Genomic DNA, 15,932 nt, shown 5'->3' with positions numbered 1-15,932 from the left:
ACCTTGAAAGACAAGGAATGGAGGGACTTTCAAACAGAGTTTTCCCAGAACCCAAGAAAAACCATGAAGATATGAAGTGGTCTGACACACTTAAAAGATCTTTGGGGACTAGGTAGTTGGTATAGCTACTTGGTAAGAAGAGTGTGCTGAGAAAAGAGGCTCCATTACAGATGCCCTTGGACGCTATGCTAAAGATCTGGGAATTTATTTCCATGTAATAGAGATGATCACATGTAATAGAGATGATCATATAATGATATTCCTGTTTCGGGTGGTTGCCTACATGATGAAAGGTAATTCTGAAGGTCAGGGTGAGAATCAAGGAGAGGGACACTGAGGATCTGACATCTTTGAAGGAGATGGAGAAACCAGGAGAATGACCGAGGGGAAAGAGAGAGTTCAGTTCGGGAAGTGTTGCATCTAAGAGATTTACTGGACCTGGACAAATCTCTCACGGCAGCCCAATGTACCACTCTGTAGCTAAAGGGGAACACTGGGGCTGAATGTATAGATTTGTAAGTGATCCAAATGATTAAAGTTGTGGCTAGACAGGATGAAAATAGAAGAAAGCACTCCCCTTCTTGGCAGAGGATTCTATATTTCCATGTACCCTCTTTCTCACCAGTTGTGTTGTCTCCTGTGGGAGGAGTTTACTGTCCCATCCCACTCGTGTCATGCTGGACCATGTGACTTGCTTTGGCCAATGGAATGGGATGCCCAGTGCACTGAGAAAGCTCTAAGAATTATTCCATGCTTCTGTAAGCTCTCGCGCTTGATTCCTTGCGTCACAAGGCTGGCGCATGCCGAACAGGGGCTGATTTTATTTTGTTTTTTAAAAAAATACTTTAAAATATATTCTTTTTTTTAAAGATTTTATTTATTTATTTGATAGAGAGAGAGATCACAAGTAGGCAGAGAGGCAGGCAGAGAGAGAGGAGGAAGCAGGCTCCCCGCTGAGCAGAGAGTCCGATGCGGGGCTCGATCCCAGGACCCTGGGATCATGACCTGAGCCGAAGGCAGAGGCTTTAACCCACTGAGCCACCCAAGTGCCCCTATTTTAGAATACACTCTCTTTTTTTCAGTTAATACCCATAGGTTTGTTTTATTTATTTATTTATTTATTCAACTGGTTAACATGTGGAGTTCAGTAATTCATCGGTCTTATGCAATACCCAGGGCTCATTACATCATGTGCCCTCCTTTTTTTTTTTTTTTTTTAATAAGCACAGGTGGAGTATGAAGTAGAATTTAAGTATATGGAGTTTTTTTTTAAGATTTTATTTATTTATTTGACAGAGAGAGAAATCACAAGTAGGCAAAGAGACAGGCAGAGAGAGAGGAGGAAGCAGGCTCCCCGTTGAGCAGAGAGCCTGATGTGGGGCTCGATCCCAGGACCCTGAGATCATGACCTGAGCCAAAGGCAAAGGCTTAACCCACCGAGTCACCCAGGCACCACTCATGTGCCCTCCTTACTGTCCATCACACAGTCACCCTATTCTCCTCACCCCCTCCCCTCCAGGGAGACTGATTTTCTGACTGAGATCTACGAACAAAAAAGACCAAGACTAAGGAGAGTTTTAGTCTACTCACTGTCTGGAGCAGAGCCATGGCCATAGCAGAAAGGTAGAAGACCCTCAGCTGACAGGCAGCATGGGGGGAATTAAACTTTTTTTGTTGTGAGCCATTGAAGCTTTGGGTTAAACCTTGTGACAGCGAAACTAATACCCATTCTCACCTCTCACACCTTCTCAAATCTACTAGAATGTAAATTCCATGAAAGCACAATGTGATTTTGCTCACTAATGTTTCCCTGGGTCCCAAAATGGTGACTGGCCCCCATAGTAGTTGCTCAATAAAACCTTGGACAAGCCACCTCCTCTAACACCTCTCGGTTTCCCCTTTTCTCAGGTGACAAACTTATTTCTTTCATTTCACTGAGAAAATGAATCAATCAGAGGGCTCCTCTCACCTCTCACCACCACATGTATCAGCAGACCTACCTCTGACCCATTATTCACTATCTTCCACCTGTTATAGTAGAAGCACTGTCTATGCAGGCATCTCAGGCTGGGTCTTTTGTCCACACATCAAATCCTTTGGTCTTTCTCTTATTCAAAAACTTTGCGCCTGTAATTCCTCTCTGTCTCTCTTGCCAGCATTTCTTCAGCATGCTACTATAGCATAATAAGTCCCCTCTTAGAAAACAAAAAAGTAATTTTTAAAAGTCACTAAATACGTGCAAACAATGAATCATGGAATACTACATGAAAAACTAATGAAGTACTGCATGGTGATTAACATAATAAAAATAAATAAATAAGTCACTAATTGCCAGGGACCAGGGGAAGGAAGGAACGAATAGGCAGAGCACAGGGATTTTAGGGCAGTGACGCTGCTCTGTATGATATTCCAATGCTATATACATATCATTATACATTTGTCCAAATCCCCAGAATTTATAACTCTAACAATGAACCTTAGTATCAACTATGGACTCTGGGTGACGATGACGTGTTCATGTAAGTTCATCCGTTGTAACAAACGCACCACGCTAGCGGAGGAGGCTCATAGCGGAAGAGGCTGTGTGGGCACAGGGGGGCAAGCGGTAACTGGGAACTCTTCCTATCTACCTCTCAAGCTTTCTGTGAATCTAAAACTAAGACATAAAGTCTATAAAAAATCAACTCACTAGCCTCCACTGCTACCATGTCAGGCCAAGCCACTGTCTGTCTCACTTGGACAACTGTGATAACCTGATCACTTTACTCTTCTGCTCTCGGCTTTCTCAGAGCGTCCATCAATTCAGAATAATATCCCAAACTCCTGACCTGGTCTATAAATCCTTAAATGATCCAGCCCCTCCCTACTTTTCCAACCTGGGTCTCTTTCCTCTGTCCTCTGGCTTGTTCACTCGCACCAGCCAGATGGTTGATCCTAGGACATTGAGCTCATTCTGCCATGGGGTCCTGTTCCTCCAAATAGCTTCCTGGCTGTTCCTTCACTTTACCCAGGACTCTGTCCAAGTGTCACCTCCTCAAATGGGCTTTTCTTGACCCCTCCGCCCCTTCCTGGCGCGCTTTACTTACCTAGGTAGTGTCCTTTGTAACAACTATCACCATGGATCATTACACTACCTATTCATTTGTTTGTTCGTTTATTGTCTACCTGCCCCACCAGAACTTAAGCATCACAGCAATGGCAAATTTTGTCTGTTTTGTCCCTGCTCTAATGCCAGTGCAATGTGGCAGGCACATATTAGGTACCTGATAAATAGTAGTGGAAACAGAGCACCAAAAATGAGCTCAGCAGAAGATGAAGAATTCCCTTCTTTGTATAAAAAAGACAGATAAATCACCAATGCGGGGAAATAACAGGAGAGATGTGGTTTTTTTTTTTTTCCAGAAAAAGAGAAGTGAGGAAATTAGGATTTAGTCCTTGTCTACAGCCTAGATGAAACCAACCTAGTCTCAGCAGATCTCAATCGCTTCATGTATCAACAAAGCAACGGAATGTTTCACAACAGTTTGGGAGGAAAAGAAAGGAGGTAACTCAAACAAAAAGTTTTGAGCTTTTCAGAAAAAATGAATTTCATCAGTTTGAGGTATCGTGAATACCCCAGCTGGTGACGGCAGACAGAAGAGAGTTTTGGATTTCATGAATTAAGCAAATTGCTAATGTCACATTGGGTTCTTCCTTTGTTCTGTTTTACTCCTCCAGGTTGATAAAAAATAAAAAATTTGTCTATTATGAAATAATCCTCTTACCCCATGACCTAGAATGTTCCTGTTTTGGATTTTGCTTATTGTTTTTATTTACTTCTGTTTCGTTTCTTTCCCTTTTCTCAAACTCCGGAACTAGAAGATGCTAGAAAAAATTGTAGGGAAAGTTGTGAGTTTTCACGATAAGGGCAAAGTTTCTCAGAACTTAAGTAAGGAAAATATTGTGCTCCTCCATTCTTACCCTCCCTTGTCCAGCTCAGTTTCTGGAGACCCATTGGCTATTAAGGAGAAGCAGGTCTAGAGTCAAAGAAAACACACTCTGCTCCTAAAAAAAAAGGAACATACATCAGCAGGCTAATTGCATCCAGCTCCCACCTAAAATGAAGGTGTGAGTACAATCAAACCCTTTGAAACCTACAGCATAACTGGGGACTCAGATATACCACAATTGAATGATTTCTCCTCAAACCCAGTTCCACAGAGTAAATGAAATGAAAGTAATGAAACCAGTTAAGGCTAATATTCTATAGATCTTGTCCTCTAAGACCAGAGCTCTAATGTCATCATTCATTCAACAGATACTTACAGAGTACCTATTAGGTGCAAGGTAGTGCATGAGGCACTGGGAATAAAAAGGTGACCTAGCAGCACTTTCTGCCTTAGAAGCACGTACAGTCTGGTTGGAATGATCAGATATGTCCCCAGAGACCTGTAACATGTTATAAATTTGAAAATGCCCTGAGAGTGATGGAATAGTGGCACTGTTTAAGACGTAGATAGACCTAGCTATCTAGACATGACACCAACCCTAATTAATCGTGCAAGTGTGGGTGTTCCCTAACCACAATGAGACTCAATGTCTTCATTTGTAAAATGGAAATTGTGATAGTGCTCTGACCTTAACCAGTTGCTGTGAGAAGGCAATGAGATAATACACATGAGATAATACACATAAATGCTTAGCCTGGTGCTCACCATGTACTGGATGCTTAATCAAGGCTAGTGATTATGATTCTCACTGAGATGCCGAGGAGAGACAGTACTTCCAGGACAGAGGGATAAGGTGAGATTTCCATCAGAAGGTAGCATTTGAGCTGGGTATTAAAGAATCCGATTTGAACCAAGGAAGGAGGATGTTGTGGTGTTAGTGAGCTGTTGATGACTTTTACTTTATTGTTTGATTGTAGCAAAGCCAGCAGAAAGGAAAATAGTGGAGAATTCCTACAGAAGAGCTAGGCTAGGGCAAATGAGGGAGAATCTTGAATGCCATGTTGATGAATTTGGGCTTAATTTCAAAGACATTATGGATTCTTAAGACTCTAGGTTTCGAGTAACGGAAGGGAAAAATGACTGTGCTTCAAGAAAATCAACCTGGAAACAATGGAGAAGAAGGATGGAGGAGCCAACACGTCCCCTCCAAGTAAATCCCTACAGCCCCCTGAGCTCTGATGGAGCCCCAGGACCTGCTTGGGTAGCCATTAGTAAATGATCAGTGTTGGCATGAAGGAAAAGATGTGTGCTTATGCACCCCTGAACTAGAGCTACAACGGAAGAGATGACATCCATCTAGCAAACACATCCTGTTCTCAAATAGAAAAGGGCAAAAGGAATCTAGATTTTTGGCCATCTTTGCGAGATCCAACAGGACTGGTCATCATAAGCAGCAAATGGTAGCAAGGTCAACTGTCAATTATGAGAGAGGGAGGGCTCAGTTTTTGATTCGTTCAAACCAACCATTCTCTCAGTATCTTATAGGCAGGGCAATTCACAATAGCCAAATGGCTCCTGGGAAACTAGACATGAGAAGAGGGGAGTTATCCGACTCACAGTGGATTTAGATTTTCCATGGTACCCCGGTGCCCCGCCTAGTAAAATCTGGTGGAAATTACAAACTGTAGAAATTCAACTCTGTATTACAATAACAGGATGCACCTGTAGATTTCATAGAATTAGCAGCGGCGTTCTCTCAACACCAGTTTGAGAGAAATAAGGCTGTTTGCATAGCACCAACTGGGGCAAAATCTGAAATAGTATGACATTCCTCTCAACGATGAAACATGTCACTGACAGCAGACGCCGACTACACATCCGCCCCCACGTAACAAACAGGTATTGAAGCCCGCCACCCCCCAACTTCTCTTGTATTGGTTGCTTTGCTACTTGGGGGATTGCCAATTTAACAGACATGTTTGCAGGTGCCTGGGGGCTTTTCTAGAGGCTCCCAATCCCCATAATTACATTGTGGGCTCTTTGAGAGCAGGAACCCTGGATTTCTTTGTCTTTGCATCTTTCAGATCCTGGACTGAGTGCCTTGTTCCTGGGTCCCCGGTCTGTATTCCTTGACTTATAATGAAGGGTGCACCCAAGAGCATGTGTCCTGTGTGAGAAAAAGGAAACGCTAGGACCTGTAATGGAGATTTCAGACCTATAGCTAGGAGATAAAGGTGAGAAAGGCTCAGGACACCGTAGGCTTGGGAAAACAGCCTCTTACTGAACTGAACAAGAAACATGAACTACGTAAACAGTCGGCTTTCTGCAGCATCTCCCGTCATTGGGCTGCCAAGGGTCCTCCTCTCTCTGGATTCTGCCTCTGATGCCACAGCTCGGCGAGGTGCTCTGCTAGGAGTGTGAGATGACAGAGCAAGGCTGCTTTCATGTGGTGCCGCTGGGAAAGGCAGGGCAGGACTGCACACTCAAAGGATCCCTGCAGAACCCAGCAGTCATTTCTCTTGTCAAGAGCTCGTTTCCTTCTCTGAGTGGGTTGTGAGCAACCTCAGAGCAGGTCTGAATTTCTCAGCCTGCCCCAGATCCTAGCACCACGCTTTAACCATAGGTATGCGGTCAACATTTGTTGAGGGATGACTTGACAGAGGCAAAATTATTTTATCCAAGTTCTACCTTATCCCTTCCTGAGACTCGCCTGGTGGAGAGAGGAGCCCACAAAGAAATGGTGAAGAGGATGGCAGCAGGAAAGAAGAGGGAGAAACTGTGGGATCCTGAGCTCACTGGCCTTCTCTCTTGCCCCTATCTCACAGAGAAAGCTGGGCTCAGCATGTTAACACACCCTCAAAGTGAAGTCAACTCCAAAAGGCATGAGCAAGAAATGGGATTTTTTACTCAAGCTTTTTGTGGAAATATTGGGGAAAGGGGCTAACATTGCAAAGCAAATCGCAAACTATTATTTGCCAATGATCTTAAAAATCTCTTTAAGTTCGCTATCATTTCCCCAAAGTTCCCTTTAATTTTTCACTCTCCGAACCCCTTCTCTGCCAGCCTCTGTCATCTCTACCTCTTTTTTTCTATAAAGCAATTTTTCTCACCCTTGGCATCTCTAATGTGAAAACTCAGGCTCACCCTATTGACTATGCCTTTGAGAACTGGTGACACCATCGTCGATAAATAGGAATCAGCAAGCTATGTTACCTCATCACCTATAGGACCCACCATCCCTCCCTGTGATCACTGCTTTCTTATCTCTTTCTTCCTTATCCCATCCTTTCTCCTCATTTTTTGTTTCTGCTTCCAATCATTCAGGATCCGTCTCTTACCTTTCTTTCAAAGGAGAATATGTGCCACTTGGGACTAGGGGCATTGTTGAAAGGGCCATCAAAATGACAAGCCATAATGGTAATGAGGGGAAAGTGAAAGAAGGTGATAGATTTCTCACGTCTTTTCTCTTCACCTGCTCCTCCTTTACCCCCTTCTCCCTTATCCCTTAGAAATCATTTCTGCTGCAAGCTAGCTACTATTAGTGGGGTGATGGAAGAGATGGGGGAACCAAGGTTTAGGATAGTCTGGATGATAAATGTCAAAAACAGAGTTCCTCCTTAAGGACCACCCAGCATAGTGGGAGCAAGAGAGCAACCAAAAGTGAACAACTAACTCTTGTCCATTAATGGCACCGCCTTTCTGCCTCTCACCTAACTTCAGGCTCAGGCACCTGGATTTAGCCCCCTGTTGCTTCCTCCCATCTGCCCTTGCTGGCCTCTTTGTTCTGTGTTCACTAGCATCTTCCCCAGGGAACTTTCAAGGAAGGGAAAAGATGAGACTCAAATCAGTGAATTCTACCTCTACCAAAGCTCACAACTTCCACTCTTTACTTCTTGCCCCTGTATGCCAGGTAAAAAAACTGCATTTTTCCTTTGCAAGGTGTCCAGACGTCATTCCTCCTTGCCATTCCAACTTGTGTCACTTGATTCAGGTCCTCATTATTTCATGCCTGGGGACTATCATAGCATCTCTATACTCTCAAGATCCCCTGGTGTCTGTCCCCAGCTCAGGCATCATATGGATTGTGTCCCACTCCTTCTTTGACATCTTCAGTGGTTAAAGTCCAGATATCTTATAATGTCCATCATGGTCCACCCCAGTTTGAATCCAGGTGACATTTGTACCCATAGCTTCCACCACCTGTCTACCCGGCTCTTCTTCTGCCCAAATGCAGACCGTGCCTTGTTATCTCAGTATGTCCTACCAAGGCTGCACTGACCCCTCAAGGGTAATTCTTAGGCCTTCCTTGATCATACCAACCCACTAGATTTTCCCTTCCTGACTTTCTGCTGTTCTTATCATGGCCATTTTTATTTGTCATTTTTTACCATAAGAAAATTATTTCTCAAGCCTAAAATAAGGCAGATTGGTCAGCCATTTGTTGTCTGATGTAAGGAAGAGTTTCTTCTGGGAAGTACCAAGCTTTTCTGGTAACAGGGTTGAGCAATTTCCTGATTAACTGAGACTAAACTTGCAGAGCTGACCATCTGTCCTGTGAGGAACTCAGTTACCTTTAACCAAATGTTCCTTTCTTGAGCCTAATCTATCAATGCCATCTAGCTACTTCTTCTTCCAAAAACAAAGCAAAACCACCTACTAGAAAAGAAATCTTTGGACTCATTGGAAATTACCTCCTTGCAGCAGGCTTGAAACAAAACTTGGACATATGCTCACAAAGAATTTGCCTGCAGTTGCTTTGTCATAGGCTAGTTATATTTTTATGCATAATTGTCTTCACAAATAGCAGTATAACAGCATAAAACAGTGGATTATGGGACAGCGTGACAGGTACTATGACTGAGTAGATACGATTAGAAAAGACCTCTTGGAGGCAGTGATTCTTATATGTCTTTCCATCTCAACTGTAAATTCATTAACCACAGCAGCTTTGCTATACAGAGTGTCACTGTGAGATGATGTATAATTCACGACAAAATGGTTCTGCTACCCTCTCCTCTACCTAGATCTTCTGTGTCTGCACTGTGCAGTGTGTTCAACTAGAAAGCTCAAGGTCAGGAAACAAGGACTGAAAGGTCACTTAGTGCAAACTGGAAAATCAGCTATTTGTTTTATATTAGCCTGTCTTAGTACCAAGAGTGGGTCCTCTTATTTTGTCAGAAAAATTGTGAGGCCTTTGTGATCTGGTATTATTTTGAAACTTTTCATTAAGATGATTTAAATATTTTATAAAGACCATCAGTTACTTTAAAGGTATTTTTTGGTGCTGCTTTATTAGTGGTCCTAGGAGTTCCTTAGCTGCTTGACCTTCAACAACTTCCTGTTTCAAATGTCAAGATATGTTTATGTGAAGCTTTAATATTAGGGAGAAACTTCAAATTACAACCTGTCACACAATGGAATCATTGAGTTAGATTTATTGTTTAAAGCAAAATGGCAGAGTCTTCATATTGGGAAGGATAAGGTAAAAATGTTTTTGCTTAGAAGCTAAGAAAATGCTTTGGGGGGGCTTTTAAACCAAATAACTGTAATTTTTATGAGGATTGTTGGCTTAGTTAGGTCCTTGTAACGAAGGCCACATTTGACAGTCCTTACATGCTTACACTGGTATGTAGGGAAAAAGAGAAGAGCATAGAAATTGCACGTGGCTCCAAAAAAAATTGTCAGCTAATTTGCCTTCAGAAGCTCACTTCTTTTTCAAGAAATTTCAGGTTGCATTTTTTTTCACAGTCACTTAGAAATGTTAAGTCTTGCTGCTTGTTCATGTCAGTCCCAGTTGCAGAACCATGTAAAATTCTTTTAGTCACAGAGGTGAGTCTGCAGGGCTGTGGGATATACATGTTGGGTATTCGCTAAACTGAGTAATGTCATAAGCACAGGATGAAATTACTACCCAAGTTACGTGACAGACCGGAGACCAGTAAATTGACAATCACAACATGACAGTGTGATGGAGACCTCAGCTCACCAAATAGCTCACCAAAATCATTCTTCCTTTCTTCTCTGGTAAATGAGTAGAATACATTCCCAAGCCTCCCATAGCCGAATCACTATTTTCATTTTAACAATTTGTTACCGGGGTATCTGGGTTGAGTGGCCAACTCTTGGTTTTGACTTGGGTCATGATCTCATGGGTCCTGCAATGGAGCCCTGTGCCAGGTTCCTGACTCAGTGCGGAGTCTGCTGGAGATTCTCTCTTTCCCTCCCCCAACTCATCCATATACATGTTTTCTCTAAAAATAATTAATACATCTTTAAAAAAGTAATTTGTGGGGGTGCCTGGGTGGCTCAGTAGGTTAAGCCGCTGCCTTCGGCTCAGGTCATGATCTCAGGGTCCTGGGATCGAGTCCCACATCGGGCTCTCTGCTCAGCAGGGAGCCTGCTTCCCTTCCTCTCTCTCTGCCTGCCTCTCTGCCTACTTGTGATCTCTGTCTGTCAAATAAATAAATAAAATCTTTAAAAAAAAAGTAATTTGTATACTGTTTTTATAATAAAAATGAAAAATAAAAGATATTTAATCTATTTTACTAATACCTTATCACTTTGTTACTAATAAAATAAAATAGATTTAGTTCTTCTAATTACTATGAGGAGGAGCTGAGGGAGGTTCTATTGTAAAACAAAAAAATCATGCTTCAAATTTTGATTATTTTATAAAGAAATTAATTTGTGAGATTAACTTCTGTTGTCTACTTTAATCCAAATGTACATTATGAGTCCTGGTTAGTATTTCTTTGATCCTCAAACAATTTGTAAATAAATATCATTAAATTTAATTTTACTTTAACTTCATAAAGGAAAAAGAAGCTGACATAAAATTGAAGGTATTAGTGAACTTTAGGTAATTGTCACTTTCCCTCAAGAAATATTAATTGCTAAGACCTTCTAGAGTTTAAGAAATCATGAAGCACACAAAAAATCTTGGAGGTGATCATGGTTTTATTTGCTTCTTCATTACCTATGTGCTCATTCTCTGAACGTGTCTGGATTTCACGTTGTGGCCTTATTTTCCTTTTAGTACTTTAGTCTTGCTGGTAGCCACTAGCCTGCCTTTTTCTCCTTCCTTTTTTGAACAATTCAGTCCTAAATCTTTCAGGGAGAGCAAAGCAAGGAAGACAAATGTGGTTTCCGGTGGAAGGTGGCACAGTTGCCCAGAACAGTGGTGGGGTCACAGCCCAAAGGTAGTGAGGAAGGTGTCTCCATGGGGAGACTGTCTGAAATGAGGAATCAGGGTCTAAGCAGAATGGAGTGGGGGTCCCCACAGGGAGCGGTCCAGTGGGGGAAGTTAGAACCTGATCAGGGTGAGAGGGGCCCAAAAGGACAGGCCGATTGGCAAGGGCTATCTGAGCCCAAGTGAGATGGAAGGAGGTTCACACGTGGGGTTGGTGGTGGAACTCAAGCAAGTAGAGAAGGTCATGCCCAAAAGGAAGGGCCCAGCATAGTGGTGCTAGGGGTGCCGCACCCAAGCAGGGTCAGAAGCACATCCGTGAGGTGTGGAGGGCTAGCCTGGTAAGGGCTGTCAGAGCCTGATCAAGACAAGCTCATTCCCTCCGAGTTTGGGAGTTGACTCAGAGTAGGAAATCAGAGTCTGAGCAGGGAAAGGAGGGAATCCATGTGGGGTAAGGAATCGTGGCAGGAATAAGAGGCTGATAACATACAGGGGGCTTTATCAAAAAGTGAAGAGACTAGAGATAATGGAAACCAAATTTCCCACTGTCAGGGAAGGGAGTTAAAAAGACAGGAAAGGAAAAAACTAGAATTCAACCCTGTGGTATTAGATCGAAAGTGGGATGTTGGGATGTATCAGTGTGAACACATTCATGATTTTCAATATGCATAGATGGGTATAGAAATACATATAGATAGAAAGGTGAGGGTGAACATGTGTGTGTGTGCATATGCGTGTGTACATACATGTACTGTACGTGCATATATTCTCTAGCTTTGTCCACTGGGAGAGCCTGGGATTAGTTCTTTCCCGATGGCAATGAGCACATCATTGAGCATATAGTGGCTTCTAAAGACTATTTTCCTTTAAAGGAACCAGGGTCTTTGGATAAATGGCTGATTCCAGGGCTGGGAAAGAGAAAGTAAAAGATGAGCCCAGAAAATCTTTTTATGCCCCCAAAGCAAGAAGTACTCAAGAGGAATGACGAGGCACATCAAAAGGACACAGAAGCCAGCTTGAATGGGCCCCCAACTGACAAATGGAGACAATTTGAGCACTGAAATGAATAGTAATAGATTATAACCTACTGCATAAAATAAAAAATCATGGGTCCACATAGATACAAATAAATGAATCAATAATGGATATTAAATCCTATCACAAAATATTTAATACAAAGAGGAAAACAATGTCTCTAAAGCAGGGGTACCTGGAAGATACCATTTTATTTAACCAACGGACCAGAGTAAACGTCATCAGTAATGGGATAAAAGGGTGTGAGTAAGAACACAGCCCCACTTCCACATTATTCCTGCCAAAGACACAAAACTAAATCGAATCACCAGGAAACAGTCTATAAATCCAAACTGAAGGAGAATCTACAAAGTGTCTTATCTGTCATCTTCCAATGAGTCAGGTCATGAAAACCAAGAAAAGACCAAGGACCTGCTAAAGGCACACGACAAAGAGATGCAAGAAATGGTTCTGAACTGGATCCTTTTGCTGGGAGGATGTCACCGAGACAACTAGAAAAACCTGAGTCCAAGGACAGATGGTAGTAATGCATCAACCCTGTTGCCGAACCGATGGTTGTAGTGATGCTGGGGAATCTTCGTTGGTCAGAAATACTCACTGAAGTATTTGGGGCAAAGGAACGTCGCACCGGCAACAATTCTGACATAGTTTATTGGGAGGAGGTATTTGTATTGTACTTACAATTTTTCTGTAAGTTTGTTTCAAAATTATGCAGTGATAACTATGTCTAGTAAAATTCCATTAAATTGGAAATTTTGATCAGTGAGGTACACTCTGGAGAAAACAGGATTTGCTGCCCTCCCCTGTGTGCAGTTGAACGTGTTCCTAGCAGTGAGGGTAAGCCCGCTCTGGAATCTTAAAAAAATAATCTTGTCACACTTTGATAAGTATCCCAGAAAGAGATCAGTTGACTGTTTTTCTCTGCAAACTCTGGTACTCAGCTAGGAAACCACCCACAGTTCATTTGCAGAATTCCAAGGCTCTCTTCAGAGCTAGTTGCTTTCCTGAGAGAATGTCAGAGGTGGAGATAATATATATTGGTACCATGAACTACTTTGGTCTGCCCAGACGGTCTTCTTTTGCTTGTTTTTGAATACTTAAAAAACTGTATTTTATGATAACTAGATGATTGTTAATGAACATGAATTTCTGGACAGCAGAACACAGTCAACCATTTCATGAAAAGCAGAAGGTAACTCTGATAATTCAACAAGGAAGAAAGATTTAATTTGGGGGGAAAAAGTCCAAAGTTTAAAACCAAAGCCCGCTTTTTAAAGATTTCATTTATTAGAGAGAGAGAGAAAGAAAGAGAGAAAGCAGGGGCAGGGGGAGAAGGAGAAGCAGACTGCCCATTGAGTAGGGAGCCCCGATGTGGGATTCCAGCATAAGACCCTGGGACCATGACCTGAGCTGAAGGCGGATACTTAACCGACTGATCCACCTGGGTTCCCCAAAAGCCAACTTCTAGTATGACCCTTTAAGAGAAAGACAAATCTGGAGGCAAAATACCTTGTAAAATGACAACTCACATTCAAAAACCTGGGCATCATGGTGAAATGATTATAGCCACTACTTAATATAGATGTCAAGAGACAATTCATGAATTCTGAGTATGGGTCAGTCTGTTTCATTTTCAATTACCTCAATATTGAAGACCCCGCCATGGTTCCCCCCCATCTCGTGTGGGACCTGCTGACTCCCCAGGGAGCCGCAAGTCTGGGGGAGGACCTCGATTTCACAGTGAGGTCAATTTATGAAATGTGAAAGGAGACCACTGCCAAGAAATGCTTGCTCACCCTCTTTCGGCGGTGGGGGAATCTCCCTTCCCTTCTCTAGGTGAAGCTAAAGAAAGGATTCATAAATGAAGTCCAATCCTTTTCAACCCCCCCACCAGCCCACACCTCCCAGCAATTGAACTTGAAAAAAAACCTGGTTAAAACCACTTCCTATATTTGAGACTAGAGAGGGCTAGGCACAATTTCCTGACTGAACAAAGCAGCCTAATAAGAGCGACTCCACACTGTCCTAGAGACTAGAGAGACCGCAGCAAGGATGACGGTCCGGACGGACTGATATCCTTTCATCTCCCATCCTCCCAGCATGATGCAAATAAGAGGCTGATAGGAAACTTGACCTTCTGCCAAGAAACACCTTCTCTCCACTGCCCTCAAGAAGGCAGCTGATCCCACGTGCCAGGACAATGGAGCCAAGCTTGCTGATGTGGGGAATCTCTACCTTCATCACAGTATCTGGCCACATGACAGGTAAGAGGTCACGGAGTGCCTTCAGAATCTGGGTAAGGCTAATGGATATTACCTCTTCCCAGCCACAGAATCAGGAGTGGGGAGTTACTTAAGTAGAAAATGCAATAAAAGGGGTTGAATCTTGGGGTCTATGCCTTGTCCATGACCCCCCTAAGGCCCCATGTTATGCTTCCATCATCCCCGATCTATAAACAGAGCTTGAAACTGGGGGATCTCCTGCCACTCAGTCTTTGTTATCTCTAGGGTGAATGGAGTGGCATGATAACGGAATGTTAACAGGGCTACTAATGAGCAGGTTCCTCAAGAAATTTCCTCTTATTTTCCAATGGATTTGGTTTTTCACGGCACCAACCAGGTGTAAGATAACAAGAAAAATCTACTGGGAATCTCTCTAAGACCAAGGTAATATCCTGAGATGTCAGTAAGCAATATAGAAAATATTGGGGTAATTTTAAGTTTGGCTTCAAGGATGTATATGTTATTTTTAACTGCCTCAGGAAATAATATCGAGGGTTTTCCTTACATATGCAACATTATAGAAATTTTAGAAAGCATAAGTGTACTCACTTTAAGAACTCTACTTTTTCTTATTACTTTATGTGTATGTATGCGTGTATCCATATGTGTATATATACACACACACATATGCAAATTTCGGATTTCATTCATCCTTTCAAATGGGTTTTGTCAAAGATTTTTTTTTAACAAATCAGAAACCACTAACTTCTACCTCAAACCACCTTCCCTAATTGAGTGTGAATTTTCTAATAACTTCTTCCCTTGCTTACCCAAAAGGACAGATAAGATATCAAAGTCTACAATTTCATAGCCTTAATTTCTAGATGAATAATAATGCTAACCAGCCATAGAAGGGTGTGTTAAGAAGTGAAGTGTGTTGCGGCCTATAAGGTGCCTTTATGCTTACTTGGTGAAGTAGTTAGGTTATGTTGAGCTGTGAGCTGACCCAGGGGTAGGAATTTCTTTATTGTGGAGTTGAAGAAGGCATGATTTCTGGAAAGTTTATGAGATGACTTCTGTTTCATTATGATCTTTGCAAAGTGGGAGGACAGTCCAAGCTAGAACAGAAAAGCCTTTACAACATATCTGGGAAACACATTGCCAGTAAACCTGTTTTATTGCTAGCCACTGGTGACTTATCTGGAGATATGAATGGTCTTGGTGGCCGTGTGGCAAGTGGGAGTATTATGAGAAATCTTCCATTCACTCAGGTCTCCAAAAATCTATTCAGCACCTCTCAGTCCCCATCTCGACACCATAGGAAATATGAAAATGAACAAGACATAGTCTCAATCCTTGAGAGACTTATAACCCAGCAAGGGAAGGAAAGGCATGGACATCAGAACAGTACTATGGATTAGAATGTGATGGAATCTGTGAGCAGGACAAACAGAGAAGCTGCATGACAGTAGCATGCAAAAAGAGCCTTGAGAGACTAGTAAAGTTGCCCAAGTGGACGTTCCAGATAGAAAGGCCCTATGACCAAAGACACATCAGAAG

The 15,932-nt window shown here is 42.4% G+C and overlaps 1 protein-coding gene across 4 annotated transcripts in view; it reads left to right on the top strand.

Annotated features, from left to right (window-relative positions):
- The first annotated feature begins 14,146 nt into the window (after nucleotides 1-14,146).
- The window catches only part of IL2RA (interleukin 2 receptor subunit alpha), a 45,698-nt gene continuing 43,912 nt past the window's right edge, over nucleotides 14,147-15,932 (top strand). For all 4 annotated transcript variants that reach the window (XM_047740978.1, XM_047740976.1, XM_047740977.1 and 1 more), the window contains exon 1: nucleotides 14,147-14,414. In XM_047740978.1, the coding sequence (XP_047596934.1) occupies nucleotides 14,351-14,414 (64 nt within the window). In that variant the 5' untranslated portion in view covers nucleotides 14,147-14,350. The remainder of the gene's footprint in view (nucleotides 14,415-15,932) is intronic.

The sequence above is a fragment of the Lutra lutra genome, chromosome 8 (genome assembly GCF_902655055.1).
Source record: "Lutra lutra chromosome 8, mLutLut1.2, whole genome shotgun sequence".
In the NCBI taxonomy this organism is placed as follows: Eukaryota; Metazoa; Chordata; class Mammalia; order Carnivora; family Mustelidae; genus Lutra; species Lutra lutra.
This window is presented reverse-complemented; position numbering and strand designations above follow the sequence as displayed.